This window comes from Rhea pennata, chromosome 22 (assembly GCF_028389875.1).
Source record: "Rhea pennata isolate bPtePen1 chromosome 22, bPtePen1.pri, whole genome shotgun sequence".
In the NCBI taxonomy this organism is placed as follows: domain Eukaryota; kingdom Metazoa; phylum Chordata; class Aves; order Rheiformes; family Rheidae; genus Rhea; species Rhea pennata.
This window is the reverse complement of record NC_084684.1, coordinates 4097407-4112750: the sequence shown is the minus strand read 5'-3', so window position 1 is coordinate 4112750 and position 15344 is coordinate 4097407. Positions and strand designations below refer to the sequence as shown.

The following is a 15344-nucleotide window of genomic DNA, read 5'->3' as shown; positions in this document are numbered from 1 at the left end:
CGGTCCCCTCGGCGCGGAGCTGGCGGCCGGCGCGGCGCGGCGGTAAGCGCGGGCGGCGGCGCGGCCCCGTGCAGCTCGGGCCGGGGGCGGCGGCGGCGGCGGCGGCGGCGGGGCCGGGGCGCCGGGCTGGGGCCCGCCCCTGGGGGCGGCGCGCCGGGAGCCCTCGCCGGCGGGCGGGCCGCTGGGGAGGAGCAGCACCGCAATAGCCGAGAAGCTGGAGCACCCACAACGCGAGAGCTTCCAGCGAAAGCTACGCCCCGAAACTGTAACGCTTAATGACGGATATAAACACTTAAACATCTCTAATAAACATTCACTGCCCACATAGAAATCAAATTGACCAAAGCTTACTGACAATTGCTTGCTCGCGGACAGAAGTTACTTAAATTACTTTAGGATTGTTTTATAGAGACTCACCACTGAGTCAGAAAAGCTGAAACTCATTACTGATTTCTTCCATTTCCACCTTCCCACAGAGGAAACGGCAACAGCAATTTTGGGGAGATGGTGGTTGTTTTTAAGGTTTTTTAATGTACTTGGTTTCCTTTGTGTTCATATCAAAAATTATCTCATAGTGCACTTTCACTTGGAAATGATGCTTGGAAGTTTGCAGCAGTTCTTTCCTCACAGAATAGTTTTGGGATGATCTCCTAAAAGCACATCTGCTGCACAAACAGGCTTTCCCTTTGGCAGAAAGTTCCATGCATCTAAAAATTAAGTTGTCTATCCTGTTCTCTTTTAAAAAATTTATTTTGGAAGTCAAAAGTGGTTTGGTGTTATATGAGAAATACGTTATTCTGGCATAGTGTTACTAGAGAACACAGAGAGAGGGTTTTTACATGTTTGTAAAAGCCAATGTTGCTGAGCAAAATCTTGATGTGTTCTATATTTAGTGCCATTTCCTAAGAACTGACACTTCATGCTGATTTGATTTAGATAGTATTGCTGTAGCTTATCTGGAAGGTGAGAAAGGCCTGTCTAATTCAGGCTAAATTACTCTCTACAGGATACAATAGTGTCTTTAGTAAAGTATAAATGGTAGAAAGTTTGCTCAGATACAGCAACTTCTGTCCTGTCATAAGTTATTGGCATACAAACTTTGCACTCCATTTTCCAGGTTCCAAAGAATGAATCTAGTGCCCTGACAGTTCTTCACAAATAGATTAAAAAAAAAATAAAAGAAAATAAGGTACTGCTGTGATAGAGTATCTAATAGGAGTTAAGTTTCTTAAAATCAAGTAACTAATGATTACCACAAGGGAGTTTCTGGAAGTTTTTTATTGTATATACAATTATAGTAACAGGAAACTTTTGGACCAAATTCAACAACTAGCACTAGGACAGAGGATGCCAATGTGATTAGGAGACTGAGGGTATGTGCAAATTGTTAAATTGTATTTATAAGTGCTGCTTAATCTGTGTGCAGATGCAAAGAGTTAGAATGTGAGCTTATGATGTGGTTTAAAAGCTGCCTGTTTATAACAGAATGAAAAATGAGCTGCCATAATGAAAAAGGATGTTTGATTCTATTTCCAGAAAAGGCCTTATATATTTTCACCTTAAAATTTTCCATTATTTTTGCCCTTGCTTTTATTTTTAAATCAAAAAAAATCAACCCTTTCCAAATTTGTGGTATGACTCACTTTCTTTAGAAACTGGGGCTTTATGCATTACAAAGGGAAGTCCAACTCTTTCCCCCTGCTGTTCCCATAGTAACTCTTCTAGCTGATGCCACAGAGGAGACTGCATTCCAAGCAATATCAACCCTTCAAATCCTGAAATACTGACTACTTTGTGGTAACAAATAATATTTTAAAAGTTTGTGAAACTGCTGAAAGCAAAATACTAACACTCGCAAAATGTATCTCCTGAGAAGCCTCACAGGAATGCCTTCTATTCAAGAGCTATTTGATGTTAGTACATATTAGCCATTACAGGATTTAGCTGTGACAGTATCTTACCACTGTGGCTGCTGCAAGCATCGCTCAGTTTCTTTGTTAAGGAGACACAATGTTAAGGTGACCTTGTGGGATTTTTCCAAGCAGTGATGTTGCTGTAGAAACAATGGCAAACTATTCAGTCGTCTGCACAGAAGCCTCAGACATCTCACAGACAGCAACAACAGAAGAATGGTTCATAATATATTCCAGTTTTCATTTATTTGTTTGGGGCTAGACCAGGAGAAGCCATTTTGGCGAGCCAGAATTTCCCATGAAGGAGAAGAATACTGAGAAGCAAAAATACATGTAGTATAGCAGAAATGAAAAAGATGAGTAGTAAAATTTCCGTATTTTCACCAACTTTTAAAAATACCTCCAGAAACTTAAATTGAAAATAGGAATAATGATGTTATCTTAAAAACAAAAATCTAGCTTTTAATTGCAGCTTTTAAAACTTTTTAAAAATAATAATTCACTTTTCTTTTACCATCGGGTCTACTAGTATACCACTTTCCACAATGCAGTGTAGTTTGGTCATTTTCACATTTAGTCAATAGCACTGTCTTCCTATATACCACAGCAATTGTCATGAATTATCCTCATTCCTGCAACATAATCCCACCATTATCACACCCCCCTTGCATTGTACTTTCTATTCAGGGATAACCAGACAGAACTGGAGATAGTGGTTTTAATGTCTTAAAAATTGGACAATGCAGTATCACATAAACAATCACAGGCCAGATGTTGATGAAAGGAAGACACAGGGTTCAATTACATCTTAAAGTCATCTGCTTGTTTGGAGAAGGAATAAGTAAGAAAATTTTTTCTTTTTATCTCCTCTCTTCTTCGTAACTAGTTGCTGGTAACTATAGCACCAACATTCTGTATTTGGCTCTGTAGCTGTGAGGAATGGCTATGGAAGATCCCGACAAGAAGACTGAAGTAGTACTGCTGGCCTGTGGGTCCTTCAATCCCATCACCAACATGCATCTAAGACTATTTGAACTGGCTAAAGACTACTTTCATGAAACAGGTAGGATGGTGAATTGTAAAGCATTCAAAACAGAGCCATGATTTGTAGACATTTAAATTTTAAGGTAAATATTTTTGTATGTGTTTGTTTGACAGAGACAGATACTTTTGAAATGCTAATGAGATACTGAAGCTAGTTTGAGTGTATCTATCATACTGAGTCATGTAGGCCAAATACGTGAGTGAAGAATCTTACATATTTGTTGCTGATTACTTACTTTGATGAGATAAAGCATGTTTTTAATAACTTTTCTTTCTGAAATTAGAAAGCCATTATCAGGTCTTAGAAATATGTCTTTCTAATATATCTGACTAAATCTTTAATTGTACTGCCTTCTACAATGGCAGGAGTATGCTGTACTTCTCCACTTGATTGGTTGTCAGAGCTAGCACTGGTTTTCTTAAACACTATGCTAAATAATGGGTACATAATAGTTTACATACAATACTGTAGAAGTAACATCTGCTCAACCACTTCTCATGTTCTTGTGTAATGTGTTTTTTCCACAGGAAAATACAAAGTAATCAAGGGAATCATTTCACCAGTAGGTGACGCATATAAGAAGAAAGGTCTGATCAGTGCCAATCACCGAGTAACTATGGCAAAACTAGCTACAAAAAGCTCAGATTGGGTGGAAGTTGATGACTGGGAAAGCTGCCAGAGTGAGTGGTTGGAAACACTCAAAGTTTTAAGGTATTCTTCAGTCAAATCCTTAAATGTCTGAGGAACCTATAGAAGGATGAGGAATGATGTAGTTCTAAAAAACAGAGTATCAGGCTAATTCCAAATCATATGAGTAGACTCAGTGAAGTCGGATGTATTTGCATGAGCATTATGAATGAAGGACTGCAACATTAGTCCTAAACCTACAAAAATTAATACGTGAACTGCATACAATTTTTAAGATTATACATGTTTTCTTAGGCTTTATCTATCTTTTATGCTGAAAAAATAAGGTATTCATGAGAAGGGAAAAGTGACTAGAGAAGGATGGGCATATGCTACACAGCCTTCCCTCTTTTGATTCCAATTGTGCTGTGCTGCCCATGTTTATTTTTGAAAGGTGGTGTGAGAATACTTCTCAATTAAAACATTTTACTTTTTTTTTATTTTCATCCCACAGGCTTCTATAATTTCAATATTGCTACACTTACCTATTTTTAAGGATGTTTCAGTCAGTCCTTCACTGTGGTTCTTTTAGAATGAGCTTTTATTTAAAAGAAAAAACAGACTTTGTAGTTGATGCTTGAAGTCCTTGAACTTTGACCATCTTATGACCCAGAGCTCACAAGTCACTGAGCAGATCAGTTCTTAGATGGGTAGTCTGTGAATGTACTGCAGGAGAAAGTGGTAAAAGATTATTTAGTAGGCAGTGCTCTTCTGTATTACCCTTGCATCTTTAAAATAGCTAAAGTACATCTGTTTTTCAGGTATCATCATCAAAAGCTTTCATCTCCAGATCCCACAAACAGTCTGCAGAATGCTATACCTTTAACAAAGCCAGGACGGAAAAGGAAGCATGAACCGAATAGGCATGACCCCATTAAAAAGAAAAATCAGAGTCCAGATATAAAAAGTTAAGTCTGTTGTCCAACTAAATACTTAAAAATACTTGTTATTTCCAGAGGATTGTGCTGTATTATAAGTAAGTCTTTTTTTGATGCTACTTCTTGGTTCTGACATCACTTAAAAAAATTATTGCCCCAGATCCCATAGCATGAAAGAGTAGTCTTTATAACAACAGGACTATAAGGGTAAAATGTATGGGACATGAAAAATACTCAAGATAACAAAAATTAAAACTGAGAGAAATCTGAGGTATCCAGTTTACCTAAGGAACTTTGTTATACTGCAGTTATAGCTTGCAAATTTTGGATCATAAACTATTTTACATCACTGAAGAAAGAAAGGACAGGAGCAAATGCAGAAATTCAGAATCTATCTGGATACAGGATCATTTTAATTTTTAATTTAAAACTTCATAAAATAGAAGTAGCTTGGCTTTGTTATGTAGCTTTTTTTTGCTTAGTGTGTTTAGATCTTAATTTAATATGTACAATTTTATTAATTCATATATAACTTGAGTGGTGTTGCATAATTAACTACTATCTTAATCTTTTATATTTGCAAATCTTGACTTCTCCTGTAAGATCCTTGAAACTTTCAAAATTTTACTAAGTTTAATTATTTAATTTACTAAGTTTAGTTGATAGTGTTTTAAAATAAATGTGTTCAAAGAAAAGACTAACAGCATCAGTCATGCTTTTCCCTTACTATATTGATAGATGTTTCACTACATTCGTATCACCCTGTAACATTACTGGAAGCTGTAGATCTTTAACACACTCAAGCTTGTTTCCGTTACTTAGGGTGGTTTTTTTTAATCTACATGCTTCTCTAGATTCCATATAAAACAGAGGGAATAAAGTCCCTTGAAGACAGATCAGACTGTCAGCAAGGAGTGTCTTTTCTTTCTCTTACATAACCCCTACTACCTCATAAAAGCTAGCTCCTCTTTTGGAACTTTATGGAATGTCTGATAAAGCTTTAATAGCATTATAGTGTCCTTTCATACATGACTATTCTGGAACTCTCTCTAGATTTTCTTTGATCCTTGAGTGACTGATTTACCACAATGCTAAATGAGTACATTAGAGTTTATTTTCTAGTCCTTTTGAATTAAAGGGCTCCCGTAACTTCTTTTCAGGGGAATTCTATGTTAAAGCTAATAATTATGATTTATATATATAGAATCTTTTTTATTTCATCTCATTGTCTCACCTTAAACAAAGATACAGAGAGGCAGATTAAAAATTAAATGTTCCCACTAAGTGAGCTGAAGTCTGGTGACCTAAACCAAGCTCCATTTCTCACTTTTCTTTTTAAGGTGTCCCACAGGTTAAACTGCTTTGTGGAAGTGACATGCTGGAATCTTTTGGGATCCCCAATCTGTGGAAGTTGGAGGACATCACTGAAATTGTGGCAAATCATGGTCTCGTATGCATCAGTAGGGCTGGAAACAGTGTTCAGAAGTTCATTTATGAATCTGATATTTTGTGGAGACATAAGAATAATATTCACCTAGTGGAAGAATGGATCACAAATGACATTTCCTCCACCAAGATTAGGAGAGCACTGCGGAGAGGCCAGAGTATTCGTTACCTAGTGCCTGATGCAGTTCAAGCATATATAGAAAAACATAATCTGTATAGTCCAGAGAGTGAAGACAGGAATGCTGGGGTTGTCTTGGCTCCCTTACAGAAACATGCAAGTGATTCCAACAACTAACAGGCATTATACAACTTTTACTCCTTCTGCTGTGTAAAAGCTACAGTTCAGTACAGGAAAATGTTTGATATTTTCTAGTAAATAACAGGCTAATTCTGTGGCTTTAGTACATGTGTAGTTGCTGCTGAGGTTGGGTGTGCTCAAGAATTGAACCTACACCATCTTGGATTTTTAATACAGTAACAAGTGTTTTATTTTTGACTTTTGTATCTAAACGTTGTCATGGTTCAGTTAACTAAGTGCAAGAATTGACCCTAGCATTCAAGAATTACAAATTAACAAAGAGCAAATATTCTGATTAGTTTGACCGCTCAAACTTTTTTTATAAAATACTAAAATGTTTTTAATACTTTACAATGTCATATGTAATAGACAAAGCCTTTTCAAAACACTTCAAAATGTACCACTTACTGATAGTAAATCAGTATAACTCAGTTTTTAAAAGTTGCCAACATATGATGGAGCTCAAAAAAATGATTTAGCTCTATCCTGAAAGGGGATAAATTACTCCTGGCGGAACTAGTACTAGATAAGTTGTGCTTTCAGTTGCCTCCCTTTCAAATATACAGCTTGTTTGTCAGCCGTAATGCAGTTTTCTCCCAGAAATGCTGTACTTCAAGCTCAGCACTGTTTTTCATGGAAGGACAGACCTACTTCAAAAACTGGTTTATAGCCATTGATTTAATGGGTAAAGAATAGTTTCTTTGCACTGATTCTCAGAAAGAAAGGTTAAGAAGAGTATCTTTGCACAAATTCCCAGACAGTTGTCCTTTTACTTAAAATAATGAAAAGATTTTGCTTTTGAGCCAAGTGTATGCAGCCAGAATTGCTTTCTGGAACTGGATCTGAGAAGAAGTGGTAAGAAACTAGGACTAAATGTAAATGGAATGTTTTTCTTTGCTAGAAATCTGGGTTTGAGTCTAACAATATATTGTCTGTATTATGTGAGTATAAACCAGATAGGCACTTTGCATGTCACAGTAATAGAATTCTACCTCCCTTTCTTTTCTGTCACCCCATTTTTTTGTGCGAATTATGTGCCTGATAAAAAATGGCAAAGTTTCCGAGATGCAACCTACCTGATAGGTCAACAGCTTTTTCATACCATCTCTACAAAATTCTCTGTTCACATTGTGCACAACAACAATACCAGCAGAATAAGAGATTCTCAGTGCAAGGAGTCTGGAAGCTAGTGGGCAAGTCTGGAACCAAGGACTTGCTGCAGGTAATAATCAGAACAACCTGTCATCCTTTTTTCTCAGGCAGGGGGTCCCCAAAGAACAGGGGCTCTCTGGGAGCTTACAGTGAGTCTGGAAGCCAGCAGTCAAATGCAGAACATCACGGGTGGCCCTAGAGCCTGCAGGGCTAATCTAGAACCCAGCAGGGGAGTCAATGCTCTAGCACACAAACCTATAACCCAGCAATGGACCAGGCACCAGGCATAGAAGCTTCAAGCCTCAACACAAAATTCTGCAATTACAGTTTATTAGACCTTTGTGTTCTGTTAGCTCCAGCCTGTCCAGGTGGCTGTCTACAGGGAATCTACAAGGAAATCTTCAATGGCAGAAAATATGAAGTCACAGCTTAGATGTTTATCTGTAACTGCACTGTGATCCACTGTGATTGAAAGTAGCATGAAGGATTCTTAGATTTTTTTTTCCTGGTGATTCCTGAATCAAACACACTGTCTGCTGTTTTTTTTCCTCTAAAGCTTAGGCAAACTCACACTGTCCTTTGATAATGAGGCTACATTCATGCATCATCAATAGAAATAACGGTAATGAAGGCCAAATTATGCCTCCTATCATGCCTTAGCAAACAAACTGCCATAAATGATTGAAGGTAAACTATATTATTGGTGGTATATAGGAAAGGACAAGAGCTACTTTTTTGCCTGCTGCTGTCTCTAAAGCTGACAAGAATAGAGAGCAAGAAAGATCTATTCTCGTCACTCAAGTCAGCCGGTATGCTTCTGAATAAACATAGCAGATCTTCACAATGAGAGCGCACCCTATTTATGTGGTCACTTTTCAGAATAAAACTGCACTTTAAATTTATTCTTATAAATGAAGATGATGGTGTGTGTTGCTGCACTTTGAGTTACTCCAGAGAAACAATGCTTACTCAACAGGATGTTTAATAGAGATTTATTCTCAAGACAGTTATATTTCACTGGGTTCTAATGTAGTTATGTGTGATAGGTCTTAAAATAAATTGCATGTAATACGCTAGTTTAACAGTTATCCCATTATTAACCAAATCTGATGTCTGATGGCTGCATGATTTTTAAGTGGTAGAATGGTATCAGTGGCTTTTTGCCTATAAAAAACATACTGCTGTTCAGAAATTTCAACTGAGTGATGAATATGGATCTTTTATTTTACCAGTGGGATCTAAAAGTCTGCTTGTTACAACACCAGAAATAAACACATACTGGCAATCTACTGTTCCAGTTAGTTTTAAATATCAGCATCAAAATCAGCCCTGTGGCATATTTTAAAATGTTAAGATAAATAAAACTCTAAAGAGTAGAATAGATCTAAAAGAGAAACCATATGTAAGGTTTTCAAATAATGGAGTTCACTGAAATTATTAAGGGGAGCTACGCTTATAATGCATTCACAGATGTTCTACACACAAAAATGAGGCAAATATGTTTTAGGTCACTGTATTTGGTTCTGCTCTATTGAGGGCCCTTACACTACACGTCTTACTCAAACTCAAAATGTTTTAGAGATACGGAACAGCAGTAGCACCTGCTTCATCTGCTTCTGTAATGAGGCCACATCTTCAGCAGAGCCTGTTAGATGTTTGATGCTGCACAGAAATTAAGATGGAAAAATTTTCTTTCTACAAAAAGAAAAGTCTAAGGGAGAATGAAATGAACCATCCTAGGATGTGGCCAGAGCACTTGGCAGTTCTTACTGAAAATTATATAGACAGCTTTTTGATTTACTCTTGAAACAGTAACTCAAGTACCTGTATAGGTCTTAGTTTGAGATTTAGTGCAAATACACAGAAAGAATCGCTACATCCTAGACAGTCTGCATACCTTTCTATACAATCTTAATTTTCAATTGAAAGTTATAGTCAGGCTTTTACACAGGACTTATCCAAGTACTGACATCTCTTTACTTGGAAAAGTCAGAAGTATTGCAACAGTGATCTTTTACTTTGTATCATAACCCTGTAATAATAAATTATGGGTGAAATGTTACTATTTGAGTCCAAGAGAAATAATAATTTGCATTTCTTTGTGCTATTCCTATTTTAGTATAAGTTGGAGAACAATATCCATTGCAAACAGGAAATGTGCTTTGATGGTCTAATTTCCTACTCACATGATTCTGTGAGTCATATAGGCCAAACTGTCAGCTCCAAAAATGCAGTCAAAGTTCAGAGAAAATTAATTTTCTCTGCAAAATAATATCGCTTAATTCAGCCTAAGCTGAGCTTACTATCAAGTTATTAAATAGACAAACATAGTAGCTAGAAATGAGTTTCCTCATTCAAGAGTTAGAATACCAACTTCCCTTTTTACTGTAGTAGGGGCATAGCTGAAATTAAGACTGCACTTGGCTATCAGTTTTGGCTGTTTCTTTTACTGTAGCCTTTACTGTGGTGCTCATTACTATCACATCTGACCACCTGGAAACTGGGATTAAGTTAATGCTCAAAACATAAGTATGGCTGAGAAGTACTATTTTCTGCATTTTACAGATGAGGAAACTGAAGTACAAAGTTATCTAGCTCTCTTGTACTTAACAGCTTGAGAGTGCCTAGCTTTTCAGGATTAGTAGATTAGTACTTCTCACTTGCTACAAAAAAGCATACATTTTGCAAAACATAACCACAGATGGAAGGATTGCAAGAGGTTGGACAATTACATATATTCTAAAGAAAATGAAATCTCACTTCCAAATTCCTCATATATTCTCTCTCTTCCTTTCCTCACACATCCACGTACAATTTAACAGTCAACACTTGTCTGTTAAAATATATCATGCATTTACAGTGGAGAGTTCACCTTTTCACCAATTGTGTGGATTCCAGATTATAAAGCCCCAGACCTAATACACATACAGGGAACCTCAGTAACGGCAAAATCTGTCTGTGATTCCCCTTAAAATATACAAGCACTTATTTGTTTCACACTCCAACTCCCGGCTTAATAACGTTTGCTCCACACAAAGATTTCAGAAACTGTGAACTTTTCTCTCCAACTTGGCTGAAGCTGATCTACAAATATCCTCTCAACTATTGGCTCAGCAACAGCACCCCCTCTCCATTAGAGAGCCCTTCAGATACAATCCCACCCACAGTCTTCCTCATATAAGGCCTGGTCTAAAAACTGTCCTTTCATTCTTGAATTTTGGTCAGAAATTGCCTGTGTCTTCTTTTCAGACTCTGGCAATGCCTGTGGATTTCAGTGGAACCTGGAACCTTACTAGCAATGACAACTTCGAAGGTTACATGCTGGCCTTAGGTAGGTGAAAATATCTGATTCTACTCTTCCTCTCTGCCCCCTTAAGGGTTCTCCTAAATTTTAGAGGGATCTAAGTTCTTTGAAACCTTAATATTGCTGAAGTTATGGGGGTTTTATTTGTTTGGCTGTTTCTTTTTCTTCTCTCTCTCTCTCTCTCTAAACAGTAATAGAAGGATGCAATCATTATCCTACTGGAAGGATCTTTGTTTACTGGTAAACATTTAACATAACTATACTGTACCCTGGGATCCAAGTGTCCTTGTAGCTTTCAGGAATTTCTGTAGGCAGTGCTTGTTAAGGTAGAACTTACAGATAGGTTCCATTAGAGACAGGGAAGTGTTCTCCCTGTCCACTCAATTTCTCTTACTTTTGGGCATTGTTATAGAAGCCTGAATCTAGGGTTGAGTAAACAATAAGTAACCAAAAAAGTTTTAGGTATCTGTCACTTCTAGGCACTTGTTAGTGTCACTTATCTTTAAACGGATCATAAAAGGCATTTCTTGTTGACCTCTGTGGGGCTGCTCAGTAGCTTCTCTAAATGTACATTTTGTAGTATGCTTGAAGCTAACATCTTACCTCATTCAAATCTTTCAGAGAGATACTAATGATACTGTAATGGGGAAACCTAGGAAAGTTCTTGGTACTTCATAGCTTCCTTATGCAAAGTTAATTATAAGACTGTGATACCAGGTAACCCTATATACTGCCTTCCTCTGTCTCTTCACTGCAACCCCTTTCTGCCTTTTCAACTTGTGCAAGCTAATGACTAGCAGTGTCTCTTGTTAGTCATTGTATGCACTAGAATTCAACTCTTTTTGTCATATCCATGCAGGATGACCCACTTAAATTGTTTAGCCAATACTCTTAACATGTTGAAAGAACTCTCCCTCTCCCTTTCTAATGCTGCTGTGTTATCTGTCAGAGCAATAATGGCTGTTCTTGCATCCTCTTTTAGGATTAATGAATGCTCTAAACATCTCAAACAGCTTACGGGATATGTAATAATTTGAAATGCTGAACTACAGTGAGGATGAACTGTCCAAATTCTCAGAACTTTTTACGCTTAAATTATATGCTGATTCTGAAATAAGAACTCAAGTGAAAGGTGATTCCCTGCCAATTTATTATTGTGACTCGTGACAAACCTGAAAATAAAACCTCAGCACAGGAGTATTCTTTTTTTCCTCATATAAAGTTTCCTAGTTGTAGGTAAGGTGGAGTAATATATGCCCTTGTGTATTCATTTCCACAAAGGAAATGGAGATTGAGTCTGTTCCTTGATAATAAACATTGTCCAGCTGATGTAAGTGTGTGTGTTTTTAAGAAACAATCACCAAACTTGTGAAAATGCAATTTGTTTTCAGCAGGTAATTGAGGGGAAATTGTTCCTTAAAAGTCAAGGTAAAAAAGCCTTCTGATGGCTTACAACCCATCTTCACTTGCTTACTCCTACTCGCTTGCCAGTATATTTAATATAAGATCGATATTGTGGAGTTAGAATGAGAAACTAATCTGCCAGGGTATGGCATGAGGAGGTTAGCTACCTGATTAGGTACTAATCTAACTGGCTAAGTAACCAGAGGGTTATGGATGAAAAGGCAGTGGCTATGCGTAGCCTAACCACCCTTCTTTAAGTTCAATAATTGAACCTCTGAAGTACAGGTTTAGAAGTAGTTTATACTTATAAATACTCACTAAGTCTCAGCATAGTTGTATGGCTGTTGCCAGTACCGAGTTCAACCCTCTATGCTGAAATAAAACCACCATTAAATTCATAATTGTATAAAGACTTGACTGTCAGATTCTGACACTCCTGCAATGCATTCAGTGACAAAGTAGTCCTGTTTCAACTTAGACCACATGCTGAACCATATGGTCCAACATGTGGTAGCTGAACGCATTCTGTTAAAAAGACCACATAAATACAGAACCTTTTTTATGCTATTCATATAAGGGACATTTCATCTAGATGACCATAAACAGTTAAATTACATACAGTCCCTCATTTTACCCATTTTGTGTGCTTCCTAAAAAGGTAACTCTGGGTATCTTATTGGGACACTATATAACTGTTGCCTGCCAAATAGTTGCCCTATTCTAAAGAAACAAAAGTTCACTAGAGAAACGCCTTAGGAGCACTGATTTAAGCTCAATATTACCAACAACATCAGGATGCTATGAAAGACTATTACAGGCAATCACGCAGTATTTTGAAAAATACAATGTTTTCTAGTTGCACTTTAATGGTGCCAGTAGCAAGTGGCAGTCCTGAAAATAAGACTAGTAGTTTCAAAACTGCCTTTCAACTGAAAGTATTTAAGGTACAGGGTACAAAGATTCCTTGTTACTTCACATGATGTATTTCATCTGACAAGGGCAGGAATAGACATCCACTGCTCTTTGTAGCTAACAATTAGGAGGTCAGTCTGAGATCATGCTTCAAGGCAGGGGGAGTTTTTTTTTATTATTTATTTTTTTCCCCCTATCCCCAGAAAAGACTTTGCTGACTTAGTTCTAGTAATCTTGCACAGGAATTGCACAATGCTTGCATAAACTGCTTTCCAAAGAGTAAAATATTTAAGAATATGCGTTGAAGTATGCAACATATACCATCTTAAAAAAAAAAAAATGCATAGCTGTGAGGCCAAATGATCCTTAAGAAACACTTCTAGAAGGAACAAAGGTAAGTCTTGGGTGTCAGAATATCTGTTGACCGATGCAGCTTTTACGCTTTTTTTCTTTTCCTTCAAGGTATTGACTTTGCAACACGCAAGATAGCAAAAATGCTGAAACCACAGAAGGTGATCAAACAGGATGGTGACTCATTTTCTATCCATACCACAAGCCCATTCAGAGATTACTTGCTCCATTTCAAAATTGGAGAAGAGTTTGAAGAAGATAATAAAGGTTTGGATAATAGAAAATGTAAGGTAAGCCTGAACATATAAAATCAAGTGGCCATTTTCAGTCCTGATACATGAGCTGAAATTGTTTCCAAACAGGTTCCTACCTCAGAGTTGCATTAGAAATCTTGAGCTACAGACAAGGAATATTGTCCTTCCCCAGCAATTGCATTTAGGTCTTTTTATCCAGGAAAAATAGACATTCTCTAACAGATACACTTCAGAATTCAGAAACAGATAAATAGATAAATACTTTTATTGTTTTTATATATATATATATATACATATATATATATATATATATATATATATATATTTTGCTTCCTCTTGAACAGAGTCTAGTTACCTGGGACAATGACAAACTTGTCTGTGTCCAGACTGGTGAAAAGAAGAACAGAGGCTGGACTCACTGGATTGAAGGAGATGACCTTCATCTGGTATTGACTTTGATTCAGACTTGCACTAATTCTGTCTTTATTTGAAACAAACAAAAATTATGTGATTATGATCTGCACAAGTTTTCTTCTAACTCTGTGTATGTAATGGACAGTACACAGTGAGCACATTCTACTTTGGTTTAGTTTAGCTGGAAAAACTTTAATAACTTACTCTTCTGTCTTGGTCTTAAATTAACCATTTCAAAACATCAAGCATAATTTATCATCATGGCAGCCAATCAACTGCCAGTAGTCATGGTAAATGATCTATGTTTAGATACACATCTTTAGAAATGTATAAAACCTTTGATTACCAGATAAATATCTGTGCTTTCCTCTTTTTTTTGGTAGGAGCTTCGTTGTGAGAATCAAGTATGTAAACAAATCTACAAGAGAGCTTGAATATTTTAGTAGCGGTTCCTACATGGAAAGACCACTGTACACAAGAGACCATGGATCATCACTTCCAGCTAGGGATACATATACAAAAATTCTGATTCCTTGTACCTGTTAACCCAAATTGTCTAATGTTTCTGGTTTGGGAAATGTTGTCTGCTATTGCTAGTGTTAAAAATCTGATTTTTGCTAATAAACACTCAGAAATAAAACAATCTTAAGGGCTTGCTTTCTGAACATGTAAGAAAAGATAAAAGTGACACAGCTTGGGCCTCTCTAAATCAAAATAAGAAAAACCTTTTATTCTGAAGAGATAAGCCAACATCGAACAAAATCAGAGGGGAGAGCTTAAAAAAAAGTCTATGTAACTATACTCTGGGGATGGAAGAGAAATGAAGATATTTAGTGTTTGCTATGAGCTACATTCTGTCCATCTGGAAAGATTTTATATACAATAATTATGTTATTTGATTATTGAAGATTAAGTACAGCCTTAACACAGCTCTGAAGGACAGTTTTTACCTGTGTAGTACACAGTGATGGGTCCTGTACTACTACTTTATTATTATTATTATCTTCCGTATTTGTGCACATAACACTTCAGTTCATGACAGCTAATGGGCAAATGTTAAAATATGCAATGTATTAGAGCTCAGATTGTGCTGTGATTAGAATAAACCATATAAATCTCTTATTTAAAGTGCCTCTGTAAGATGCAGACTACTAGTTCAGGAAAAATTAATCCCTTTTTTTTTTTTTTTTTAATCCTAAATGTGTTATGTAAAGTCCTATATTGCAACATAGTTGCTCTATTATCAAAATAAGTGAAATTGAGCTTGCTGGAGGTAAACGAATCTG

General features: G+C 36.8%; 1 protein-coding gene across 3 annotated transcripts; it reads left to right on the top strand.

Annotated features, from left to right (window-relative positions):
• Window position 1: 1 nt before the first annotated feature.
• On the top strand, window positions 2-15342 carry RBP7 (retinol binding protein 7). 3 transcript variants are annotated; one of them, XM_062593345.1, is made up of 9 exons: window positions 2-42; window positions 2800-2976; window positions 3486-3669; window positions 4407-4552; window positions 5864-5973; window positions 10669-10750; window positions 13502-13680; window positions 13989-14090; window positions 14442-15342. In XM_062593345.1, exons 2-9 carry the CDS (start codon window positions 2853-2855, stop codon window positions 14490-14492), a joined length of 978 nt encoding a protein of 325 aa, XP_062449329.1. In that variant the 5' UTR covers window positions 2-42; window positions 2800-2852; the 3' UTR covers window positions 14493-15342. The 3 variants fall into 3 exon arrangements, with proteins under 3 accessions (XP_062449329.1, XP_062449328.1, XP_062449330.1); XM_062593344.1 differs by lacking the exon at window positions 2-42 and adding an exon at window positions 1354-1373; XM_062593346.1 differs by lacking the exons at window positions 2-42; window positions 2800-2976; window positions 3486-3669; window positions 4407-4552; window positions 5864-5973 and adding an exon at window positions 6281-7489.
• The last annotated feature ends 2 nt before the right edge of the window (window positions 15343-15344 follow it).

Coding starts and splice junctions, on each gene's coding strand:
- RBP7 (XM_062593345.1), top strand. CDS start 2,853: ATGGCTATGGAAGATCCCGACAAGAAGACTGAAGTAGTACTGCTGGCC. Junction 4,553..5,863: donor TCAGAGTCCAGATATAAAAA/GTTAAGTCTGTT, acceptor TTTCTTTTTAAG/GTGTCCCACAGGTTAAACTG. Junction 5,974..10,668: donor TTGTGGCAAATCATGGTCTC/GTATGCATCAGT, acceptor TCTTCTTTTCAG/ACTCTGGCAATGCCTGTGGA.